At 50.7% G+C, this 24,523-nt stretch overlaps 1 protein-coding gene across 2 annotated transcripts; it reads right to left on the bottom strand.

Moving 5' to 3' along the window:
* Positions 1-71: 71 nt before the first annotated feature.
* On the bottom strand, positions 72-24,065 carry LOC131140717 (spectrin beta chain, non-erythrocytic 5-like). 2 transcript variants are annotated; one of them, XM_058091385.1, is made up of 74 exons: positions 23,447-23,520; positions 23,297-23,383; positions 23,131-23,238; positions 22,978-23,062; positions 21,424-21,557; positions 21,127-21,347; positions 20,927-21,065; positions 20,732-20,866; positions 20,558-20,646; positions 20,285-20,438; positions 20,006-20,209; positions 19,724-19,930; positions 19,527-19,656; positions 19,312-19,448; positions 19,038-19,247; positions 18,834-18,986; positions 18,620-18,750; positions 17,238-17,495; positions 17,084-17,159; positions 16,815-17,026; positions 15,251-15,497; positions 15,037-15,176; positions 14,859-14,958; positions 14,606-14,776; positions 14,365-14,517; positions 14,217-14,306; positions 14,014-14,150; positions 13,755-13,941; positions 13,573-13,682; positions 13,089-13,179; positions 12,910-13,026; positions 12,691-12,848; positions 12,487-12,619; positions 12,233-12,378; positions 12,059-12,173; positions 11,863-11,973; positions 11,623-11,802; positions 11,348-11,551; positions 11,135-11,284; positions 10,967-11,071; positions 10,721-10,906; positions 10,500-10,655; positions 10,243-10,434; positions 10,075-10,170; positions 9,879-10,000; positions 9,693-9,807; positions 9,495-9,608; positions 9,283-9,404; positions 9,062-9,224; positions 8,801-8,989; positions 8,648-8,725; positions 8,406-8,578; positions 8,249-8,339; positions 6,865-7,011; positions 6,663-6,800; positions 6,428-6,595; positions 6,270-6,358; positions 6,016-6,202; positions 5,882-5,950; positions 5,662-5,805; positions 5,384-5,580; positions 5,108-5,312; positions 4,846-5,025; positions 4,623-4,778; positions 2,657-2,874; positions 2,390-2,579; positions 2,138-2,314; positions 1,970-2,077; positions 1,311-1,880; positions 1,192-1,248; positions 1,048-1,131; positions 895-986; positions 591-820; positions 72-520 (listed from the first exon to the last, which is right to left on the bottom strand). In XM_058091385.1, the coding sequence occupies exons 2-74, from the start codon at positions 23,381-23,383 to the stop codon at positions 375-377; spliced, it is 11,064 nt and encodes a 3,687-aa protein (XP_057947368.1). In that variant the 5' UTR covers positions 23,447-23,520; the 3' UTR covers positions 72-374. The 2 variants fall into 2 exon arrangements, 1 of the variants encoding a protein (XP_057947368.1); XR_009132449.1 differs by lacking the exons at positions 72-520; positions 591-820; positions 895-986; positions 23,447-23,520 and adding an exon at positions 23,962-24,065 and having other exon boundaries at positions 1,065-1,131; positions 1,192-1,880.
* Between the last annotated feature and the right edge of the window lie 458 nt (positions 24,066-24,523).

Genomic DNA, 24,523 nt, shown 5'->3' on the forward strand with positions numbered 1-24,523 from the left:
ATTATTTATTCAACATTCAAACACGTTTTGTTACTTGTGACGTCATGAAGAGTGAACGCTATTGAGCATATTTAGTCCTGCAGCGGCCTAATGGTGACATCTTGTGGTGAAAAAGTGAATGACAACGATAATCATCTCCTATCATTGGAAGGCCATTTGGCTGTTCACGTCTCCAAAGGCTGACAGAGACATGACGTCATGACAATGATGTAATCACGTTATTGCTGATTAGCTGATTAGCTTTAACGGTGAATTTAATGAGATGGCTAACTTGTTTGATTGGCGTGTGTGAGATGATTGACAGCTTGACTGGGATATCCTAAGCTGCCAGCAGAGTGCCAACATGAAGGCAGCCATGTTGTTTCTTGTTGTGTTTACTTCTTGGCAAAGAACTTGCGGAAGACTCTCATCCTGGTTTTGCTCACATTGTCGTCCGGGACCAGTAGCGGTGCGGGGGGGTTGTGGGTGTCACGGGAAGGGGGCTCTGAAGGAGGCGGGTCGCGGCGCCGGAGAGTTGTGTCTGTAGTTGGATGGAAAACAAACATACTAGCATGCTAGCCTAGCCTGCTAAATGTGTTTGGACTTGGCACCTTTACTGAGGGCCTCCCCACCCTCTGGATAGCGATGCTCGCTGTAGAACGTGTGGGGGGGTTTGGGTGGGGGCTGCCTCTCCGTGGATGATTGTATCTCGTGTTCAGCACGCCCCGAATCATCCGAGTCAGCGCCGCCGGGACCAGCGAGACCCTGCAGTACCTTCAACCAAAGCTGCTGAAGATCACGTGTGGACGCCGCAAACAAATACTGAGCGCCATCATCCAGTCTGATGTTCGCACAAACACACACACAAACATCATGACTGCGTCTTGTGTCGCGTGGAGGCTGTGGTGGACTCACATGACTTTGAAGGTGTTCTCCTTGATCCTCACGTGAGGGTCCTCCCTGCACACAGCCCCCAACAAGCTAACAGGAGGCCACCTAGAGGTTCCCTGTGGAGCAACGACACACGCTCACATCTTCAGCCAGCTTCTTCTTCTTCTTCTTCATTACCTGAGCGGCTGCCGCTTCATCCTTGAACAAGCACAGCGTGTTTCCCTCCACGACAGCAAAGATCTCCTCCCAGTGGTCCTGACCCTGCAGTGGGAGTCAGCTGCTGAGAGGCAGGGCAACCAATCATAGATGAAAGCTTCTTACCTTGCTTCCTCCCCGCTTCAGCTTGATCTCCAGCGTTCCTTCCAGTGTGCGTGTTGCCTAGGAAACGGTAGATGTCAACAAACATCACACATCTCCGTGTCTGTGTCGGCTCATCTGACCTTAGTCGTGGACTCCCTTTCTTCTTCTAGATCTTCTTCTTTTTCTTCTTCTTGGTCGTCATCTGACTGAGGAAGCTCCGCCCCTGCTGATGGAAGGTTACGTGATGCAGGATCTACCTTGGCGGCAGAACCCAGCAGGTCAGGAAGTTGGACGCTGGTTGCTTGCGTGTGGTCCAGGTGTTGGTCTGTGATTGGTGGATGGGGCTCCACCTGCTGGTTTGGAGGAGGAGACAAGGTGGGCTTTGGAGGCAAAGGAGGTTTGACTTTAGGGGAGCTGGAGCCAAGCGGTCCAGGAGGTGACACGGTGGAGGTTTTGGCAGCCGTGTTTGCTGCTCTGCTTCTTCCTGGCGATCCAACATAACTGCAGTAGTCCTCCTCCATCTCCGTGTGAGATCTCCTGCTGCTGGAGCGTTCTGGGAGGTGTCTGGTCCAGCGTTCTTCACGGGTCTTTGGGTCGCTGTATGGACTTTTAAGATCTGATGCCTTACGGAGGGATGAAACTCTGGTAGGTGGTCTTTTCTCGAGGGGCTCCTTCTCCTGCTTTCCTTGGAGAGCGAGCCTCCTCTCTCTCTGAAGAACAATGGATGGAGATATGGGGAAGTCTCAAGTAGACATTGATCAGTGTGATTGCTCCTCAACACTTGATGTGAAGAACTAACCTGGGTGGTCTTCTTGTTGAGGGCGTCAAAGCGCTCACTCTGGGCCTGGATCATGGCCTCCATGTCCTCCTGCCTCTTCAGGAGATCCACAACATCTGACAGTGAATCCTAGAGGAACATGGGAAGACCTTAAGAAAGAGAGGGTGGTCACCATGTTTGACGACTCACCCCGTAGTGGTGATCCGTCAGCATCTCCTCGTAGGAACTGAGCCAACGCTCAGCTTGCTGCAACTCCTTCTGCAAAAGCTCCACCTCCAGCATCTCCTCATACAGCTGACGGGTCTCCTTCCAGGTCTCCTCCACATGATGCTCCAGCTCCTCCAGCTCACGGACACGCCCTTCCACCTAGAGGAGAGGAGCCGCGGGTTGTGTGAGAAGATGTGATAGCAAAAGGACAACAAAGCTGGTGCTGATGCTGACCTCTTTGGACATGAAGCTTCTGTCTTTCAGGAGACGCCAACCATCACTTTTCACCTCCTGGCACCTGATGACCAGTCTCTCCATCTGGACCTTGTACTCCTCGTGTCTTTTAATTAACTCCTCCAGGTCACTTCCCTCCCCAGCCTGTCCCTCCCCCTTCACCAGCACCAACATCTCCCGCAGCCACGTCCTGACAATGCACACCTCATCAGCTTCTAGGAGGAACATTTAGTTGATGTGGAATGTTCTACCACAAAGAAGACCTACATGAGCTCGGTCCAGACGGATAAGTACTTCTGGACCTCCTCCACCTGACCCAGCATAGCGTGGCGCCGGCTGGCCTTGTCCTGGATGGAGGTCCAGTAGGACTGCAGGTCATCAAGCCTGCGAGTCACGGCCACTCGGGCCTGAGGATGACGAGTGCTCAGTGTCCGGCTCTCCTCTCTGGTCCGGGTCACCTCGGCGGAAATCAGCAGCAGGTCTCTCTGAAGGACAGCGCAAGGACACCAAGTATCATTGGAACCGTCACTCCTGCTCCATCTTGATTTAGAAACAACAAACATTAGCATGCTAATGGTCTTAGACAACATTATCCATGTTAACATGTTAGCATGCTAATGGCCTTACACAACATTATCCATGTTAACATGTTAGCATGTTAATGGCCTTAGACAACATTATCCATGTTAACATGTTAGCATGCTAATGGCCTTAGACAACATTATCCATGTTAACATGTTAGCATGCTAATGGCCTTAGACAACATTATCCATGTTAACATGTTAGCATGCTAATGGCCTTAGACAACATTATCCATGTTAACATGTTAGCATGCTAATGGCCTTAGACAACATTATCCATGTTAACATGTTAGCATGCTAATGACCTTAGACAACATTATCCATGTTAGCATGTTAGCATGCTAATGGCCTTAGACAACATTATCCATGTTAACATGTTAGCATGCTAATGGCCTTAGACAACATTTTCCATGTTAACATGTTAGCATGAAGGCTGCCTTGGACAACATTATCCATGTTAACATGTTAGCATGCTAATGGCCTTAGACAACATTATCCATGTTAACATGTTAGCATGCTAATGGCCTTAGACAACATTATCCATGTTAACATGTTAGCATGATAATGGCCTTAGACAACATTATCCATGTTAACATGTTAGCATGCTAATGGCCTTAGACAACATTATCCATGTTAACATGTTAGCATGAAGGCTGCCTTGGACAACATTATCCATGTTAACATGTTAGCATGAAGGCTGCCTTAGACAACATTATCCATGTTAACATGTTAGCATGAAGGCTGCCTTGGATAACATTATCCATATTAACATGTTAGCATGAAGGCTGCCTTGGACAACATTATCCATGTTAACATGTTAGCATGAAGTGTGTATTATGTAACAATGTCCATGTTAACATATTAGCATGAAGGCTGCCTTAGACAACATTATCCATGTTAACATGTTAGCACGCTAATGGCCTTAGACAACATTATCCATGTTAACATGTTAGCATGAAGGCTGCCTTGGACAACATTATCCATGTTAACATGTTAGCACGCTAATGGCCTTAGACAACATTATCCATGTTAACATGTTAGCATGAAGGCTGCCTTGGACAACATTATCCATGTTAACATGTTAGCACGCTAATGGCCTTAGACAACATTATCCATGTTAACATGTTAGCATGAAGGCTGCCTTGGACAACATTATCTATGTTAACATGTTAGCATGCTAATGGCCTTAGACAACATTATCCATGTTAACATGTTAGCATGCTAATGGCCTTAGACAACATTATCCATGTTAGCATGTTAGCATGAAGGCTGCCTTGGACAACATTATCCATGTTAACATGTTAGCATGAAGGCTGCCTTAGACAACATTATCCATGTTAACATGTTAGCATGCTAATGGCCTTAGACAACATTATCCATGTTAACATGTTAGCATGCTAATGGCCTTACACAACATTATCCATGTTAACATGATAGCATGAAGGCTACCTTAGACAACATTATCCATGTTAACATGTTAGCATGAAGGCTGCCTTGGATAACATTATCCATGTTAACATGTTAGCATGAAGGCTGCCTTAGATAACATGATCAGTAGCATGATCATTAGCATGCTTTAGCATTAGCAGCTTCATTAGCATGAAGCGGGTGCTTGATAAACTACAAGGTTAGCATCTGTAGCCTCGTTTAACCTCAAGTGCCTCGTGTTGCTGCAGGCGTGTGTGGACGCCGTGCAGGTCCTGGTCCTGCTCGTCCGAGTCCAGCACGGCCTCCTTCTCGGCCATCCAGCTCTTCAGCTCATCCACGTCGTGATGAAACTGGTGAATGTCTCTGGCTGACTGTAAGTTCTGTGTAAATGTGACGTCGTTCATCAGTGCTGTGCTCTGTTGTCTCCAAGAAGGTACAAGAAGGTACCTGCTCTCTGGTTCTGATGGCATCATCAAGGTCGTCCCACAGCCGACTAAGGGTCTCAGTCCTCCTGCGGGCCTGAGTGTCCTGTTGTAGTCCTCGACCGAGCTGCTGCACCGAGGTCAAGCGACTGCGACCTAGACCACGGACTTCTGACACCAGAACCTCCAGCTTCTTCTGAAGAACCTGAAAAAAACATGAGGCCAAATAGAAACACAGACGACCACCAACGTCTCTTTAGTTGTGATGATCCAAACGGTATGTGGACCTCCACGTCCTCCAGGTCTTGTCCACAGTCCTCTAAGTCCACCAGCGCCTTCCTGGAGGTCAGCCATGTTTGGAGTTCTTTGGCCTCTCTGTCAAACACGAAGAGACGCACCTGGTCCTCCAGAGCGCCGCGCCGGGACACACAAAGTCGTCCAATTGTGTCGAAGAGGTCAGACACAGACGACAGAGACTCGCTGACCATGTGACTGACGGGACAGGAAGTTGCGATGTTAGAACATTAGGATGTTATGACGTGAGGAGAAGACATGTGGCCGACCTGTTGGGATGTCCAAGCTGTTGCAGGGAGTCTCCTCTGTCCTGCAGGCGGTCCAAAGTCCTCCTGTGGTTGTCCAGCTCCACGTCCACAGGGTCCAGCCTCCTGAGCAGCGCCTCTGCGGCCTCCTGGCTCCGCCCACAGTCGTTAGACTCCAGCATCTCCTGCTGCTCTTCCAGCCACAGCTGCAGCTCGCACAGCTGGACACAGAGAGCGGTGATAAGTCGAGGAGAACACGTCAGGAACCTTGGGTCTTTTCTCGCTGGCTTTGTGGACGTCACCTCTGCAAGGAAGGCGTGGATGCTGAGCGCCCCTTGGAGGAGCCTCTCCTTCATTTCCGTCTCCATCTTCACCTCCTCGTGGACACGATTGAGCTCGTCCAGTTGCTCCTGAATGTCATGTGAGGCAAAGTGACGACCTCTGACCTGTGGGCAACGCATGAGCAAAGATGTGAAGGACATGGTCCTCATGTGGATCCATAAGACCAACAAGGTTCCTCACCAAGCTGTGCCCCGCCTCCACAACCGCTTGGATCAATGGGGCGCGGCTGGAAAGCTCTTGCATCACCACCTGGAAGACGTTGTCTGCTGTGAAGATGGACACCAATCCATGTTCGGGACCGTTGACCTTCTCACCTGGTGCTTGTGAAGGAGTTGCTGGGAGCTGCTCAGAGAGCCTCCGCAGTCTGTGGATGAGATGGAGGCCAGTCGTTGTCTGAGCCAGTCCAGTTCCTCCTCCTGGTCTCTGGTGAACTGGAACAGGACCTGCCAGGCTTCTAGGGTGTCCCTGCGACTCTGCAGGGGCTGCGACAGGCTGTTGTACCTGCATGAGGCCACACAACGTGTCCAACAAGTCCATGAAGACAAAGGAGGTTAGAGATGTGTCCCACCTGTGGATGATGTTGGACACTCGGTTATGGAGCTCCTCTGCTCGGAAGTTCCCCTCAGAGTGGAAGTTCTCCACCATCTCCAACAAACTCTGGAGATAGAGTTGATTTATTATTTATGTAATTTATGTCGAAGTTCTACATGGTGAGCACCACAACACCTGAAGTCTATCTCGCAGTCCGTCCACCTCGTCCTCCAGACTCTGTAGAGTCTTCAAAAGTGTGTTGACTGAAGGCAGGTCATTCCCACAGTCATCACTGGCCACACCCCTTTCTACTGACTCCACCCACTCCTCCATGTCATCCAGGGAGCGCTGGAACTGCAGCGCCTGAGAAGGAGCAATTTGGTTTGTGGTGCAGATGTTTTGAAGATCTTCATAAAATATGCTTAAGTACCTGATAGGCCTCCTGCAGACGGTTCTTCTTCTCCTCACAGCTCCTCATCAGAGCGGCCCAGCCCTCCGTCAGCTCCTTGAGACGAGGTTGCACCTTGGCCACGACGGTTCCACCATCAGATAGCAGCTTGTCAGCTTCCTGCAGGCAGACGCGTCGTCAACACACACGTCCTCTCGTTGTAACCGTGCCACAGCGTGCACACCTTGGCGAGAGCGTCCACCCGGTAGCGGTTAGCCAGGATCTCAGCTTCCAAACTTTGATGTTTCAACACTTTGGCCTGAAGGTTGCTGGCTTCTCTCCAGCTCTCGTCCGATGCCACAACCTGACGCTCGTTCAACCACACGCACACCTGGGAAACACACATGGTGGACCACAGTCATAGACCGCAGTCTAGTCTTAGTCTGGATCCACAGACCTGGGATTACTTTGGCAAATTATGGTAATGGTAATGGTAATGGTAATGGTAATGGTAATGGTAATGGCAATGCTAATGCTAATGCTAATGCTAATGCTAATGCTAATGCTAATGCTAATGCTAATGATAATGATAATGATAATGCTAATGCTAATGCTAATGGTTTAATTTCATTTGAACATGCATCGGATTACAATTGAATGCATCCCATAATCAGTTCCCAGTTCCACATGTCCAAAAGAGGAGTAGGAAGAAGCAAAGCTTATTAAATCCTACCCCTCCATCAATCAGTAACTTTTACATTTGTTCACTTCCTGCTTTCCATAATACAGTCTAAGGTTTTTTTTTTGTTTGTGTTTTTTTTTTTTTAATAATGTAGCTCGTACCGAAGTACGATTTTCTACCTCTTTTGGCCGGGGTGGAATTGAACTCGAGTTTCCTAGCTGTGAGGCCTGTGCGCTAACCACTCATCCACCGTGCATCCCAAATTATTAATTGTGTTCAATATTTCAAATTCATTCATTCATTCATTTTCTACCGCTTATCCTCACGAGGGTCGTGGGGGGGGGGGGGTGGAGCCTATCCCAGCTGTCTTGTTGGGGCAAGAGGCGGGGTACATATAGACAAACAACCATTCACACTCACATTCATACCTATGGACAATTTGGAGTGGCTAATTAACCTAGCATGTTTTTGGAATGTGGGAGGAAACCGGAGTACCCGGAAAAAAAAACCACGCACGCACGGGGAGAACATGCAAACTCCACACGGAGATGGCCGATGGTGGAATTGAACCCTGGTCTTCTAGATGTGAGGTCTGTGCGCTAACCACTCGACCGCCATGCAGCCCATATTTGCATATTAACAATAATTCATGGTTTCATTTATCACAGTGAGTCTTCCAGGTCCTGATGCAGCAAAACAGTCCCAGACCATCACACTACCACCACCATATTTTACTGTTGGAATAATGTTCATTGGCTGAGGGTGGAATTGAACCCTGGTCTCCTAGCTGTGAGGCCTGCACGCTAACCACTCACATAACACACACATTACAGTATGGGCAAGTTCAATAGAGTCCATTAGAGTCCTGATGAAGACCGGTAAAGTCCATTAGAGTCTGGTCAAGTCTGGTTAAGTCAAGTCTGGTCCAGTAGCATGGAGTAGCCACCTGGTAGCTGTTAGACAGGAAGTGCTGCAGCTGCAGTGACCGTCGCAGATCTTCGTGACGAGAGCTGGTCTGCTGCTGCAGCTGACTCCGCCTACGAGCCAGACGGACAGGTGTGAGCGGCGCCTGACGGACAACTTGATGTCAACTTCAGTGTTACCTAGCAACGAGGGCGTCGGACTTTGCTCTGATGTTGTCAGAATCAAAGTGTTTCTGCTGGATCATCTTCTGTGCCAGTTTCTCCACTTGGTCCACCTGGTCCAGCTGGGCATCCAGGGTCTCTTCAAACTGAACATGCTTCCTCTGCAGGGTCTCCACCTCGGCCACCGAGTTCTACAAAGATAGCAGACCTTTCCATAATGACCTTGAAGGCAGCAGCACGAAGGTGTGGTTAGGAGGTACCCCAAAATCCTGATTGGCCAGAACAGCTTCCTTGTTACCGATCCAACTCTCACATTGCTCCACAGAGGCGAGGAAGACCTGCAAAGACCAAGTCGGACCAAGAACTCTACTACTGATCCAGAGGACGTTTGATTTGTTGCACTTGAGTCTGACCTGCAGCGAGCGCGCCTGCTCCAGCCTTGTGCTGTGGTCCCGCCAGGCTCGGTCCAGTCCATCTTTGGCATCTCCCAACTGGTTCAGAGCCTTCTGAATCTCTGCCTTGCAGCTGTGGCCAGACTGGATCAGACTGAGTCCAAAGTCTCGGACAGATTTGACACGCTCGGTCCGAGTGTCGATCTCCGTCTGCGTAAAAAGTCCAGTTCGGTAAAATCAATCATAAATGTTGCTAACCAGAAGGACTTGGACTTTCCTTACCTTCTGGTCCTGGTGCTCCACAATGAGGCGGTCAGCCTCTGCTCTGGTCTTGGGGAGATCTTTCTCAGAAAGCTCACTGCTTTGTTTGAGGGTCCAGTCCAGCAGGAGGCGCTGGTTCGCCTTAAAGAGCTGAAGCTGATGAGCCTCCTGAAGCTTCTTCTTCCTAAAAGTAGAGCATTCAGTAGACCCTGCTACGGTCCAGACCCTGGACCTCATCTCACCTGTGGTTCAACTCCTTGTTCAGCGCTGATAGAGCCTTATGAAGCTCCTCCTGTTTGTCCTCCAGCTTCTTGCTCATCACAGACCGAAGCTTCAAGTGATGGTGGACATCTTTATCCAGAACCTGGAAGGAGAAGACATTTAGATCTTCTTCTCACCATGTTAGGACGACTATATCCATTTCATTACAGTGACATGTCGCCGCCCCTGTCACCTTTGATCGCTCCTCGATGACCTTGGTCTCTCTCTCCGTCTCTTCGTGTCGCCTGATCAGGTTCTCCACGCTCTCCACGTCCACACCACAGTCCTGGTCGAGCAGAGGCATCATCTGGAAGGATGGTGGCCAACAGTGACATGAAGAAATAATGTCACTGTTGGTGACACAACTTGGTTGACCAGGTTGGCATCAGACCTTCTCGTTGGCTCGGTCTCGGACCTCCTCCAGCTCTCTGATGAGCGCATGGACCACCAGCGCCTCCTCCAGCTTCCTCTTGTATGTGTTGAGGTCCACATGGAACTTTGTCCACCTGAGGGGGAAGATGGGCGGGACATGTGGTGTTTGAGTGACAGCCGGCTGGTACACACAGGTGAGTGCTACCTGTCGTTCAGTTGGTGTCTCCTCTGTCTGACGGTGTGAAGCTCCGTAGCGCTCTGTCTCTTCTCCAGTCGGGCCGCAAGCCGGTCGATGGCAGTGATGTGGGCATCATCTACTGTCACACCCTGGGGATCGAACATCGATCAAGCCCTCCATCATCATCAACATTATCCTGATCTTCAAGATCTTCCTTCCTCACCCCGCCTCCTTTTCCTCGGAACTCGCCGAGTTTCTTCAAAAGCTCAAGTCCATGTTCGTAGTCCTTCCCAACATCTCCCACGTTGACCATCACTTCCTGGTGGACACGACGGGCTCATAAGGCGCTAACATCACACCAACCCACTTCCACCCACAGAAGGTCTCCCACCTTCTGTCGGATCCAGGCCTCCACCTCTTCCACCTTTTGCAGGAACTCCAGGAAATTTCTGCTGTCTTCCAGAAGCTTCCCTCTCGTGGCCACGGCCGTCTTCAGCTCCTCCCAGTGGCGCTCCAGAGCTTGGGTGCTCCTCCTGACTTCCTTGGACCTCGGATGGCGAAGGGAGACCAGTTTTTCGCCAGCCTGGTGGAACACCAGATGAATCAGATCTTCCCTCACCTCCATCATCTGACATGAGGTGGTCTCACCTGCCGTATCCCGCTGATGACCTCACCGTGCGCCAGGATCTCGGCTTCGAACACCTGATGCTTCTGCAGGAGCTTCATCTTGATCTGCAGCTTGCTGAGGTCGGCTTTTCCGTCGTCGGACAGTTTGAGCATGCGCTCGCTCACCCACGCCTCCGCCTGGAAGACCGGAACAAGAATGAAGAAACCACCTCCCTGTGGAGTCTCCTCGGCGTTCCCGTTACCTCAGCAACATCTCTGTTGAAGATGCAGAGCAGCCAGGACAGATGAAGCTCCTCCCTCCGTTGGACGGACAGCTCTTTGATCCTTTCACGTCGCTGGAGGAGGGCTTTCAGTCTGCTTTGGACACGACCACTTTTCTCTCTGCTGAGCTTCTTCAGTCGACCAGCCAGGTCCTTCAGCGACGCCAGCTGAGCGAGGTCAAAGGTTATACTTTTCACAAATGACATCACCAACACGTCGGGTCCAACCTTGTCCTCCTGCGAAGTGAGCAGCTTCTCAAAAGCTTCATGATGTTTCATCAGACCTTCTGTCTCGTCCACCGTGTCACCCAGAGTGCTATTCTTCAGCAGGACCTGAGGAGGTGAAGCAAAGTTGGACCACAAAGAATCTTTGCTGGTCTTGAAAGTTCTCTCTACCTCCTGTGAGCCGCACGTCTTGTCCATGCTGCTGACATCTCTGTAGAAGATCTGCTCCAAGTGGACGTTCTCCAACCAAGCTTGTTTTTGGTTCCACTGCTCCTCCAGCTTCTCTCGTTCGGCCTGTAAGGCGTCCATCTTCTCCAGGACCTGCAGGGAGAGCCAGCAGGGACCTTCACAGTGAGTCTGCATCTGCATCAAATCCTCCCTCACCTCCTTCCTGTTGCTTCTGTCCTGCTGCTGTATCTCCTCCCCCATGTCCATGGCCTGCTGGTACACCTCCTGCCGAGCTTCCATCTCTGCCCACAGCTGCTGGTGCTGAGATAGCTGGAGGTCCGCCATCACCACGTCGCTGATGCTCTCTTCAGCGGCCATGGACACGATCACCTGACTGCTCCACAGCAGATAGTCCTGCGTCTGGAGGGCCAGCGGTCACATGGTTGCCATCTTCATCAACAAGTGATCCTCATCATCGTGCTCCTTCTCACCGTGTTGAGAAACAAGTATCTCTGACATGCTAGCTTTAGCTCCACCTCCCTCTGTTCGGTGTGGAAACGTAGCTCCTCCCACTGCTCAACCACTTGGTGTTGCACTTCCTGTAAGCGCAGCTTCAGCTGCGGTGAGCAGAGGTCCAGGATGCTGTCCACAGCGTCCAGCTGCTCCTGAAGCTGGAAGCAGATCATTCATACATTTTGAGGAGAACACGTCAAATGAAATCAAACATCTACCTGTTGCTCAGTGGTGGCTAATTCATGGAGGAGAGCCTCGTGTTTCCTGAGCTGCAACATCGCTCCTCGCCAGTCCTTCGCCATGTCATCTGGGATGCTCTTTTTCCGTTCCTACGCAAACACGCCCACAATCCAGCATCACCAGGAAGTCCTGCTTCCTGTGCGTACTGGCCCTTTAAGAAGCTCAGCAGCGTACCTGGATGAGCGTCAAAGCGTCACTCAGGTCTTGGTACAAGTGATGACATTCCTCCGCTTTCTGCAGCTGGCTCTGACGCTCCTTGGCCACGCCCCTCAGGTCCTCCCAGCATGCACTTGGATGAGGACAGTACGTGTGTGAGAGAAGGTAAAGGACCAAAGGAGGTGAGCATACCTGAGCTCCTGCAATGCCTCCTTCACAGCGGCGCTCTGCGGGTGTTTGCTGGCGATGAGTCGAGTGGCGAGGTCGCTGCACGCGTGCAGTCGCTCCTCGGCCACCTCAAGCTGTTTGAGGAACGCTTGGAATCTTCTGCAGAGCAGCTGCAAAATCATTACAGCGTCACCATGATGTCAGGGCCAAAACGTTGTGGTAAAGATGGCGTCACCATGATGTCAAGGGCCAAAACGTTGTGGCAAAGATGGCGTCACCTGAACGTGCTGGTAGTCGCTGCCCACGTCCTGAGACTCCGCCGTCTGCCTCTGCTGGTGCAGCCACTCCTCCAACTCAGACGCCTCCCGTCTGAACTCGTGCAGGTGCAGAACTTCTCTTAACCTTTGACCTCTGCCGCAGGAGCGTTTGTTGGTGTCATCACGAGCGAAAAGGCGACGCATCAGACGCTCGCTGGTGCTAACCTGAGCTTGGCCTGATGCTGCAGCTGCTGGTTGACACTACACAGGCGACTCAAAGGTCTGCTCAACTCCTCCAGATTCCAGTTCTGAACCGCCTGGTCAACCTGGTCTTCTAATTGGTCCACTTCTACCTGTAGAACCTCCAGCTGGGCCTGCAGAACCTGAAGATGCAGGAGCGTTATAGGTTGCTGAACGTGTTTACACTGGGGGAGATGTTCCAACCTGCTGCTTGCTGATGAAACTCTGCGTGGCCAGCTGGTCTTTGCCAAAGTCCTCCAAGCTGACCAGGTCCAAAGCCTCCATGAGACGGGCCTCCAGCTCAGAACAGTCCAACAGCAGCTGTGTCATATAGAGATGTTCTCATAGAGATGCCGCTCACCCGACGAGAACCTCTTCCTCACCTGCTCTCTGGTGATGGCTTTGCTCAGGTGGGCTGCTCTTCTGCTGCACGCTTCCTCAAGCTCCGCCCACTCTTCGCTCAGGCCTCTGCACCTGCGGTGACAGCAAAACATTGGAGAGGAGCTTCACTCATTCATTTCTATGTATATAATTATCAGTGGGCTGCACGGTGGTCGAGTGGTTAGCGCGCAGACCTCACAGCTAGGAGACCAGGGTTCAATTCCACTCTGGGCGTGGGTTTTCTCCGGGTACTCCGGTTTCCTCCCACATTCCAAAAACATGCTAGGTTAATTAGCGACTCCAAATTGTCCATAGGTATGAATGTGAGTGTGAATGGTTGTTTGTCTATATGTGCCCTGTGATTGGCTGGCCACCAGTCCAGGGTGGACCCCGCCTCTCGCCCCAAGACAGTTGGGATAGGCTCCAGCACCCCGTGATCCTCATGAGGATAAGCGGTAGAAAATGAATGAATGATTATCGGCGCACCTTTTAAGGACTTCCTCAGCATGTGATTGGCTAGACTTGGCCAGGCCCCGCCCCTTCTTTAGGACATGGTTGAGGTGCTTCGAGTGGGCGTTCACCTCAGCCTGCAACTCCTACAGAAGCGAACACGTCTTCAGTGACCTGGTGTGAAACATCATTAGCGACTGAAGGGGGCGGAGCCACACCTTGTGTTTGTGCATGAGGCTGACGGCGCCCGCCAAAGACTTATCGTATCCCGTAGAGCCGCCGGCGGGCACATGTTCAGAGATCCAGTTGAGCTCCAGATCCACGTCATGATAAAACTCAAAGAGAAGTACCAAAGCCTCCAGCTGAGCCCGGCGCCGGTCCAGAGGCTTCTGAAGGGACTTGAACCTGCATCAATAACAACGATGACCGCCTTGAGTTCTTGACATTGTAAATCATCCACTTATGATTGACACTGACAGGCTCAGGTAGGCGTCGGTCTCCTGCAGGATGCGGTATGAGTCAAAGTGGTTGGATGCCAGATGTTTGGCCCTGCCCACAATGGCGTTGATCTTCTCCGCCAGCTGCTTGGCGTCCTGCTCGAGCTGCTGATGCTCCTTCAAGCACAAACATGGCCGTTGCTGCAACACATGCACACGCCGTTTGGGCTGGGGTCACGTCACCTTGAGTAGCTGGCGGCTGGAACGGAGGTCGTGACCTTTGGCACCGTTGTTGAGCATCCACTGAATAGACTCGATCTTCACCTTGGCGTCCTGCAGGACACGTGGCAACGTCATTAAAGGTCAGACGTTTTGATTTGTCGTCTGGCACCTTCAGAAGCTCCATCAGCTGCTCCTGTTGCCCCGCCTGCCTCAGCTTGTCGCCGCGGTCGGCCATCTTATCCTGGAGACGCTTCCAACGGCTGCTGAGTTGAGAGGACTTCCTGCTGATACTCACGTTGTTGTCGTGGTCCTCACGCCCCAGCTGCGCACACACACACACACACACACACACAGGTTACGGTGCCCTCTGCTGGCCGGCCTCAAACCAGCGACACCAGTGACTTCTTTACCTGGACCACTCTCTCCAGCCACACCTGGTGGGCCTGCATCTCACGCTCGGCTGCCTCATGTCTCTTCAGTTTGTACAGGATGTTGGTGGGCTCGCGGTACGACTCATCTTCTGCCACCTTGAACTTCTCCTCCATCCACAACAACAACTCGTCTGCATCCCTGTGGAACTCCTGCACGAGGAATCAAACACGTGTCACTTTGAGATCTTGGCATGAACCTACACGTCAAGAAAGGTGGTTTTGGTTTCATGACCTGATATTTCTTGGAGGCCAGCAGCAGACGTCGCCTCTCGCTGCTGCTCTCCTTCAAGTCCTTGTTGATCTTCTGGATGTTTCTGCTCCTCTGCTGGATGCTGACACACACACACACACACACACAAGACACCGTCACACAGTGCACGTGCACGTGCACACACCTCACGGAGCCTCACTGTTTAGTGGCATAATGTTGCTGGCCGACGAGCTCCTCGCTGCGCTTGGAGAAATGATCCACACGTTGGTCCAGAGCCTTCAGGAGAACCTCCAGCTCTTCCTGCCGAGCCAGCAGACTGTCCACTGCATCCACGGAATCCTGGGACCACCGCAGTCCACGTTGTTAGCGCCCACTTGTGCGACGACAAAACCCACCCCAAGTGACATCCTCACCCCGACGTCTTTCACCCTGAGTCGGGTTTCGTGTCCAGACAGAGCGGTCTCGATCCGGTCTCCCTCCTGGTTCAGTCTCTGCAAGTCCATCTGCTGGTCCAAGCGCTGCTTCCTGTTCATGCATAGGTGCTCCAACTTGGACCAATCAGCTTTCAGCTCCTCAATGACTTGTCGGATGTTGACCACGGTAGATGTTCTGTCTGACGACCGCTGGAGAGACTCGCCTAACGTCTCCGTCTCCTTCAGTCTGAGACAACAGGAAGGGATGGATGGATACTGGTCTAGATCTATAGGTCTAGATCTATTGGTCTAGATCTATAGATCTAGATCTATGGGTCTAGATCTATAGATAGGTCTAGATCTATAGGTCTAGATCTATAGAAAGGTCTAGATCTATTGGTCTAGATCTATAGGTCTAAATCTATAGATAGGTCTAGATCTGTAGAGGTCTAGATCTATTGGTCTAGATCTATAGGTCTAAATCTATAGATAGGTCTAGATCTATAGGTCTAGATCAATAGCTAGGTCTAGATCTATAGGTCTAGATCAATAGATAGGTCTAGATCTGTAGAGGTCTAGATCTATTGGTCTAGATCTATAGGTCTAAATCTATAGGTCTAAATCTATAGATAGGTCTAGATCTATAGGTCTAAATCTATAGATAGGTCTAGATCTGTAGAGGTCTAGATCTATTGGTCTAGATCTATAGGTCTAAATCTATAGATAGGTCTAGATCTATAGGTCTAGATCAATAGCTAGGTCTAGATCTATAGGTCTAGATCAATAGATAGGTCTAGATCTATAGAAAGGTCTAGATCTATTGATCTAGATCTATAGGTCTAAATCTATAGATAAGTCTAGATCTATAGGTTTAGATCTATAGATAGGTCTAGATCTATTGGTCTAGATCTATAGGTCTAGATCTATAGATAGGTCTAGATCTATTGGTCTAGATCTATTGGTCTAGATCTATAGATAGGTCTAGATCTATTGATCTAGATCTATTGATCTAGATCTATAGGTCTATATCTATAGGTCTACATCAATAGATAGGTCTAGATCTGTAGAGGTCTAGATCTATTGGTCTAGATCTATAGGTCTAAATTTATAGATAGGTCTAGATCTATAGATAGGTCTAGATCTATTGATCTAGATCTATAGGTCTAAATCAATAGATAGGTCTAGATCTATAGGTCTAGATCTATAGGTCTAGTTCAATAGATAGGTCTAGATCTGTAGAGGTCTAGCTCTGTTAGTCTAGATCTATAGGTCTAAATCTATAGATAGGTCTAAATCTATAGATAGGTCTCGATCTACAGATAGGTCTAGATCTATTGGTCTAGATCTATACGTCTAGATCTATAGATAAGTCTAGATCTATAGATAGGTCTAGAAGCACGCATGAACCAGATCTATAGAAGGTCTAGATCAATTGGTCTAGATCGATAGATAAGTCTAGATCTATTGGTCTAGATCTGAAGGTCTAAATCTATAGATAGGTCTAGATCTATAGATCTAGGTCTAGAACCACGCATGAACCAAACCCAACATGACCACATTGTACCTCCTCTTCTGCTCCTCCATCTCCAGCAGGAGCTCCTGGTGCTCCTCCAGCAGGGCGATGGCCGAGGCCACGTCAGTCACCACCTCCTCCTGCAGGAGGCGGTCCTGGATGGCGATGGTCCAGCGCCGCAACTCCTTGGCCTCCTGCTGGAAGCGGTGCAGCCTCAAGGCCTCCTCCAGGAGGCGCTGGCGGTTGGCAGCCTGACTCTTCAACTGAAGACAAGCCAACATCAGGAGGTTTCTCCGGGGGTCTCGTGAACTCTGACTCACCTGCTTGAGGAGCGTCTCCAGACCTCGCACCTCCTCCATGATGGCCGCGCTCTCCGCTGGACTGCAGTCCTGCTTCCTGTCATACAGGAAGTGCCAATAAACGCCACATGGTTAGCCCACCATCAGGAATCCTCAGACTCGATCTGACTCTTACATCTTGGCCACGCCCTTCAGGTACGCAATCTTGCCCTCCAGCGTCTTGATGTCTCGGACCACATCGGCCTGGTTCTGCTGGTCGGCCCTCAGCATGAACAAGCCGCCGCCCACATGTACGTTGGCGCCGTCCAGCTGCTCCAGCTGGGCCTGCAGCTGCATCCTGGCCTCCTGGCAGCTCTGGAGGAAGGAGTGCACGTCGGCTGTGCTCAGCAACTCACGCGCCTTCTCGTCCTTCCGACGCTGGATCCGATCCCACCTGAGGTCACGTGCATGCTCAATGCCTCGTTTAATCATCTAGTCTAGTCCTCCTCCGGTCTAGTTTAATCATCTAGTCTGGTCCTCCATCAATTTAGTCTAGTTCTCCTCCAGTCTAGTTTAATCATCTGGTCTGGTCCTCCATCAATTTAGTCTAGTCCTCCTCCAGTCTAGTTTAATCATCTAGTCTGGTCCTCCATCAATTTAGTCTAGTCCTCCTCCGGTCTAGTTTAATCATCTAGTCTGGTCCTCCATCAATTTAGTCTAGTCCTCCTCCAGTGTAGTTTAATCATCTAGTCTGGTCCTCCATCAATTTAGTCTAGTCCTCCTCCGGTCTAGTTTAATCATCTGGTCTGGTCCTCCATCAATTTAGTCTAGTCCTCCTCCAGTCTAGTTTAATCATCTAGTCTGGTCCTCCATCAATTTAGTCTAGTCCTCCTCCAGTCTAGTTTAATCATCTAGTCTGGTCCTCCATCAATTTAGTCTAGTCCTCCTCCGGTCTAGTTTAATCATCTGGTCTGGTCCTCCATCAATTTAGTCTAGTCCTCCTCCAGTCTAAATCAATCATCTGGTCTGGTCCTCCATCAATTTAGTCTAGTTCTCCTCCAGTCTAGTTTAATCATCTAGTCTGGTCCTCCATCAATTTAGTCTAGTCCTCCTCCGGTCTAGATGAATCATCTAGTCTGGTCCTCCATCAATTTAGTCTAGTCCTCCTCCAGTCTAGTTTAATCATCTGGTCTGGTCCTCCATCAATTTAGTCTAGTCCTCCTCCAGTCTAGTTTAATCATCTAGTCTGGTCCTCCATCAATTTAGTCTAGTCCTCCTCCGGTCTAGTTTAATCATCTAGTCTGGTCCTCCATCAATTTAGTCTAGTCCTCCTCCAGTTTAGATAAATCATCTAGTCTGGTCCTCCATCAATTTAGTCTAGTCCTCCTCCAGTCTAGTTTAATCATCTAGTCTGGTCCTCCATCAATTTAGTCTAGTCCTCCTCCAGTGTAGTTTAATCATCTAGTCTGGTCCTCCATCAATTTAGTCTAGTCCTCCTCCGGTCTAGTTTAATCATCTAGTCTGGTCCTCCATCAATTTAGTCTAGTCCTCCTCCAGTCTAGCACGTCTAAGTGGTACCTGCTGGAAATGCTGGCCTGGCGGACTTGGACTTCTCTGTGTTTGCTATGTCGGCTCTTGACCAACTGCTGCGACATTTTGTTGATTTCATCCAGCTGGCCACGCCCACTCATCAGCTCCGTCACAAAGTTCTGGAAAGTTCTTATGGTAACTATTGTGATGACGAAGGTGTGTGAAGGTGCTATAAAAGTTCACGTAGAGCTGAAGCGCTGACCTCGTATTTGGCCTGCAGAACGTCCATGTGGGCAGCGTGCGTGTGGAAGGTGTTGAGCACGTTCTCCTTGTCCTCCATCCAGGACTCAAACTCCTGGCAGCTGTTGTAGAAGCGATGCAGGAGCAACGCCTCCTCCAGAACCTTCAACTTGGACTGAAAGCACAAATGAGAAGTAAAAAGGATCTGCGGTGCTGCCTTGCTCACCTGGACCAGATGGCACAGAGTCTTGTAGTCCTGGTCCAGCCGGGCCTGCGTCTGCTCCACAGTGTCTTTCTGGTACTGAGGGTCCGGCAGCCATGTTGTTTGGATCTCAGATGTGCCGCGGCGCATGGAGCGGCTTCGCCTTGGACGGCTCAGATTCCTGCTCTGGTTGTCTGTGATGCCTTTGGCGGGGGCTGGCGAGGTGGGAGGAGCCTAAAGAAAGAAGAATGTTAAGTTTATGAAGTTCTGCTGAACATTCTTCTGCGTCTGATCGGACCAGTACTGGCAGCATAGTCAGGTAGGTCTTGGGGACCGGCTGCTGGTGTCCTCGAGCATCTCTGACCCAGACTCTGTCGTCATCCGGGTCGGTTCTGATGATGGTCACTGTCTCATTGCGATCCAATGGAAACTCACCTGGAAGAACAAGAACCAGAGAACACTTAGAACTGGACTAGTTCTGTGAAGATGGTGGACCGTGTCCGGCTGAGGTACCTCGACTGTATCTGAAGCGGACCTTGGCCTTGATTCCCTCGCTAACAGAACCACTTTTGATGACATTTGGACCATCTTCATCATCAGATGAATCGCTGTATTGGATCATGTGACCCGTCTGAGGTTCTGCCTACAAAGATCATCAAAACATCTGAGAGGGTCTGCACATGTCACGGTACTCACTCCATAGAACTCACCGTGAACGCCGTCAGCTGTGCTGCGTTCCTCGCGTGCTCTGACAGTCGCTTCATTTCCACGCCGTAGGACGCCATTTCTTTGTCCAAGCGTAGGTGGCGCTGTAGCAACGCCGCCGAGCTGGACTCATCCTTTCCGTGGTCCTCACTGGTCAAAAGCGGCTTCTTGTCACTCAGCCAGGAGTTCGCCTCTTCCACGTCTGCGAAGTACTGAACCCACAAACGGAAGCGCTCAACATGGACGCTTCAGTCGCTGGTTCCGTGATTGGCGTCTCGAGTGCTGACCTGTTTAATGGCGGCGGCCGCTTGTAGTCTCTGGTGGCGTGCGATGGTCTCGGCACTCAGGTGAGTCCAGAGTTTCTTCAAGGTTCTCACCCACTTTTGGATGGTCCGCTGGTTTGATGAATTCTGCTTGTTGGTCAGATCAGGACCTCGACTCAGAAGACCTTGATACACGGACTCCTGGGCTTGGAGATCCACCTCCAGCGCCTGCAGTGAATCAGGAAGTGTCAGCTTATTGGATCATACATTGTGTGTGGGGGGGGGGGGGGCTTAGACGTGCACCTTGTGCTTGTGTTGGGCCAACTGCACGTGGTTCAGGTCTCGGCCCAGCGACGCCGCCTGCAGCTGCAGCCAGCGCTCGTAAAGCCACGCCTCCATCTCCTCGCAGTCATGGAAGAACTCAAAGAGTCTGAGCTGAGACTCCAGCTGGATTCTCCTGGGAGTCGGGAATCAGCGCGGGAGATAGAGCATCCCACACAGGTCAAGCATAGACAGGAAGTAGGAAAGTAGATCATCCCAAACAGGAAGTAAGAAAGTTTGTGAATGAAAAAGCACCTGCTGCTGCTGTGTGAGATCAAAGATTTATATTGCGTGTCCAGAGCTCTCACTCTGCTCTGGATCTGCTGGTCATCTCTGGACTTTCCCTGAAAGAATCAATCAGTGAGCATCTCACCGGACCCCCCCCCTCCGCCAGGACCCCCCCAACGTCTCAGATGAAGAAGCGGGTACTTTGAGGGCAGCGCTGCTGATGACGCCGATCGTGTCGCCGTGTGCGGAGATTTGAGCTTGCAGGAGGTCGTGCTGCTGGAGGAGCGCCTCCACCTCGGTCAGCTGCCTACCCAGCTCGGAGGAGGTGGCCTGGGTCTGCACAAACCATGAAGTTCATACTAAGTTCATGCTAAAAGACGTGTGTGGAGCACATACGTGTAGATCTTTCAGCTCTTGGGAGACGATGTGGATGTCTCTCAGGATGCTGAGAGTGGACACTACATTTCCCAGCAGCCCCCTCTGCTCCTGCAGCTGCTGCAGCAGCTCCTTCCATCGTCCACTGATGTTCTCCTCCCTGTTAAACAGTGTTGGTTTAACATGCATGGAAATTTGTGTCTCCAAGGGAGCGTCTGCACCTCCTGATGATGCGTTCCTTGCTGTGGTAATTTTCCCTCCTGATGGTGTCCGCCATGTTTCGTAGAGCGGAGAAACGAGGCTCTCTGGCCTGAGCATCGGTGGCGAGCGCCTCCAGACGCCTCCTGGCCGCCTGGGCCTCCTCCAACGTGCTCAGACCTCTGAAGTCCTGCCTGCGGATCAGGCGCAACGTGTCCTCCAGATAGCCTTCCCTCAGAGCGGCCTGAGGAGATGCGGCCTACTTGAACTTGCTGGACTCCAAAGCGGAGCCTTTATCGGAATTTCTTTTATTTGATTACCTTTCTCTCGAACTTTTGGGCAAGTTGCTCCAGGTTCTCCAGACGTAGGAGGGCCTCCTGCAGGGCTTGTTCTCGCTCATGTTCTGCTTTCTCCAAAAGACTCCAAGCTCTCTCAATGTCACTGAGGGTTTTACCTTCACAAAGCATCACGCAGTGTTAGCTTAGCTTTGTACCCCTGCTAATGTCCATATGGCACAGGGCTAGCAGCTAGCGTTAGCATTAGCATTGGCTGGTGACTTTTAATATGATATAAATATCATATCGCCATGGATAAGGAATAAAATGCAATATGAATTTATTTGGGGCTGCACGGATGCGAGTGGTTAGCACACAGGCCTCACAGCTAAGAGACCGGAGTTCGATTCCACCCTCTGCCATCTCTGTGTGGAGTTTGCATGTTCTCCCCGTGCATGCGTGGGTTTTCTCCGGGTACTCCGGTTTCCTCCCACATTCCAAAAACATGCTAGGTTAATTAGCCACTCCAAATTGTCCATAGGTATGAATGTGAGTGTGAATGGTTGTTTGTCTATATGTGCCCTGGGATTGGCTAGAGATTGGGTGTATCCCCGCCTACCGTCCACAGACAGCTGGGATAGGCTCCAGCATAACCGCAACACTAGTGAGGATAAGCAGCATAGAAAATGAATGAATGGATCTAAATAATATTACATATAATAAATATGGGCTGCACGGTGGACGAGTGGTACGCACGCAGACCTCACAGTGAGGAGGCCCGAGTTCAATTCCACCCTCGGCCATCTCTGTGTGGAGTTTGCATGTTCTCCCCGTGCGTGCGTGGGTTTTCTCCGGGTACTCCGGTTTCCTCCCACATTCCAAAAACATGCTACGTTAATTAGCCACTCCAAATTGTATGAATGGTATGAATGTGAGTGTGAATGGTTGTTTGTCTATATGTGCCCTGTGATTGGCTGGCCACCAGTCCAGGGTGGACCCCGCCTCTCGCCTGAAGACAGCTGGGATAGGCTCCAGCACCCTCGCAACCCTCGTGAGGAAAAGGCGGTAGAAAATGAATGAATGAATGAAATTATTTGGGGTTGCACGGTGGGGTACTAGTGGTTAGCATGCAGGTCTCACAGCTAGGAGACCCGAGTTTGATTCCACCCTCGGCCATCTCTCTGTGGAGTTTGCATGCGTGGGTTTTCTCCGGGTACTCCGGTTTCCTCCCACATTCCAAAAACATGCTAGGTTAATTAGCCACTCCAAATTGTCCATAGGTATGAATGTGAGTGTGAATGGTTGTTTGTCTATATGTGCCCTGGGATTGGCTGGCCACCAGTCCAGGGTGTACCAAGCCTCTCGCCCCAAGAAGACAGCTGGGATAGGCTCCAGCTCCCCCGCGACTGTACACAGCTCGTAATATTTACAATATTTTCTGGAGGAATAAGCATACTAATGTATCAATCCACAAAACACACCAACACTGCCACCTAGTGCTCACCACGAGGTACAGCATAATGAAAACAATAAAGACAAACAGTACTTCTGCCTGAGGTTGTCAGAAGAACATGGTTACGTCAGATGGTTTTGGCGTACCTTCTGGGGGCGTGTAGGCTCTTTGGTTGTTGGCGGCCAGTTGAGTCTTCAGACTGAACAAGTGGGCTTCGATGGCCCCACGTTCCTGAGGAGCAAACAAAGACTCTCAGGGGTCGTTTTTTTCCCCCCCACACATCAAGTTCATCATCTCACCTGATACTTAGGAGGTTTCTCCAGCATCCTGTAGGTCTTGAATGCTGCCATGAGCACCTGCAGCTCCCTCACTGAGTTTGGAAAGGTTCTGTTGTTTAGGCGCAGCACCTGAAGGCACCCGAAAGCTCAAGGACTCTCATTGCTTACGGAGATATTGTCTTCTTACCATCATCTGGATCCACTGCAGGAGATCAGACACCATCTTCTCATAGTGGACCTTCATGGCGTCCAGCTCCATCAGCAAGCCCACCATCTAAAGAGATGTTCCATTCTTAAAGCTCAGATGTCCACAAAATGAGCACACACACACACACACCTTGTGGAGGTTCCATGTGGAACACTCTCTTCTGTACTTCCTCTTTACCCACAATCCACTGAGGCTGCCCCCCACCGACATACCTGCCACCCCGCCCCCCCAGGTTTTCACCTCACTGGTGCTGACATCACGAGCCATCCTCTGTTAACCACCTCATCAACTTAATGTCTAAGCCCCGCCCACAAGGAGATGGTTGCTATAGAAACGCGACCAAAAAGACTCATGTCCTCACTGGTTCTTCTTCTGTGTGCTGCACTTCTACCTGCCCGTGTAATCCCGCTTTAATCCACACTAACAACTGGATTACATGACGTCACAGTGATCAAACACAACGGCCACGAGAGGTCAGTATTGCAAAGAGGGTGTAGTTCTCTCTTTTACCGCTAGACGGCAGAAAATCACAGAAAAAGCCAACCGGTCCATTAACATCCACCGGACTAAACAGTCCAGATTAAGCTAATCTAAATAATCCTAATTGTTAGATTAAAAGTGTGTCTTTGATGACACGTTCCGACCTTAGCGAGCCTCTTCTGGACGGTCTGCTCCTGCTTGACCTTGGAGAAGTAGTGGTAGTACAGAGACACGTAGGTCATGATGGACTTCTCGTCCGGGTGCGCCACGATGTCATCCACCTCCAGGAGCTGCATGATGCCTAGCGCTCGCTCGGCCACGCTGAAGGCGTGGTGCAGGTTACCCCGGGCATCATGGAGACGGTTGTAATCAAACAGGTCGGGCCTGGGAGGGTGGATGGGGCAATCATGTTACTATGTGTGTGTGTGTGTGTGTGTGTGCGTGTGTGTGTGACCTGTGGGCGTGGATGAGGGCGTTGAAGGCCAGTCCGTCTTTCCAGCTGGAAGTGAAGTCCTTGACATCAACGTTAGCGTAACCTGATGTCTTCCGCTGACACCAGATCAGCAGGGCCTCCTTTGCTGAGCGTTGGATGCTGCTGGCTCCGCCCCCCAACTACGGGAAGAAAAGGAGGTGAGCCAAGAAGAGGAGGAAAGGAAAGAACGGTTGTCGGTTGGTGTTTGGGGACCTCGTCCAGGTTGATGCATCCGATCTGAAACCTGAGGATGA

Source organism: Doryrhamphus excisus, chromosome 13, assembly GCF_030265055.1.
Source record: "Doryrhamphus excisus isolate RoL2022-K1 chromosome 13, RoL_Dexc_1.0, whole genome shotgun sequence".
NCBI lineage: Eukaryota > Metazoa > Chordata > Actinopteri > Syngnathiformes > Syngnathidae > Doryrhamphus > Doryrhamphus excisus.

Bases quoted from the DNA above. Each gene is read 5' to 3' on its own strand.
- LOC131140717 (XM_058091385.1), bottom strand. From the start codon at position 23,383: ATGGTGGGCTTGCTGATGGAGCTGGACGCCATGAAGGTCCACTATGAG. The intron at 5,026-5,107 runs GTCCACATACCG...TGTTTTTTTCAG, and splicing joins AAGACCTGGAGGACGTGGAG to GTTCTTCAGAAGAAGCTGGA. The intron at 987-1,047 runs GTAATGAAGAAG...GTTGCTCCACAG, and splicing joins ATGAAGCGGCAGCCGCTCAG to GGAACCTCTAGGTGGCCTCC.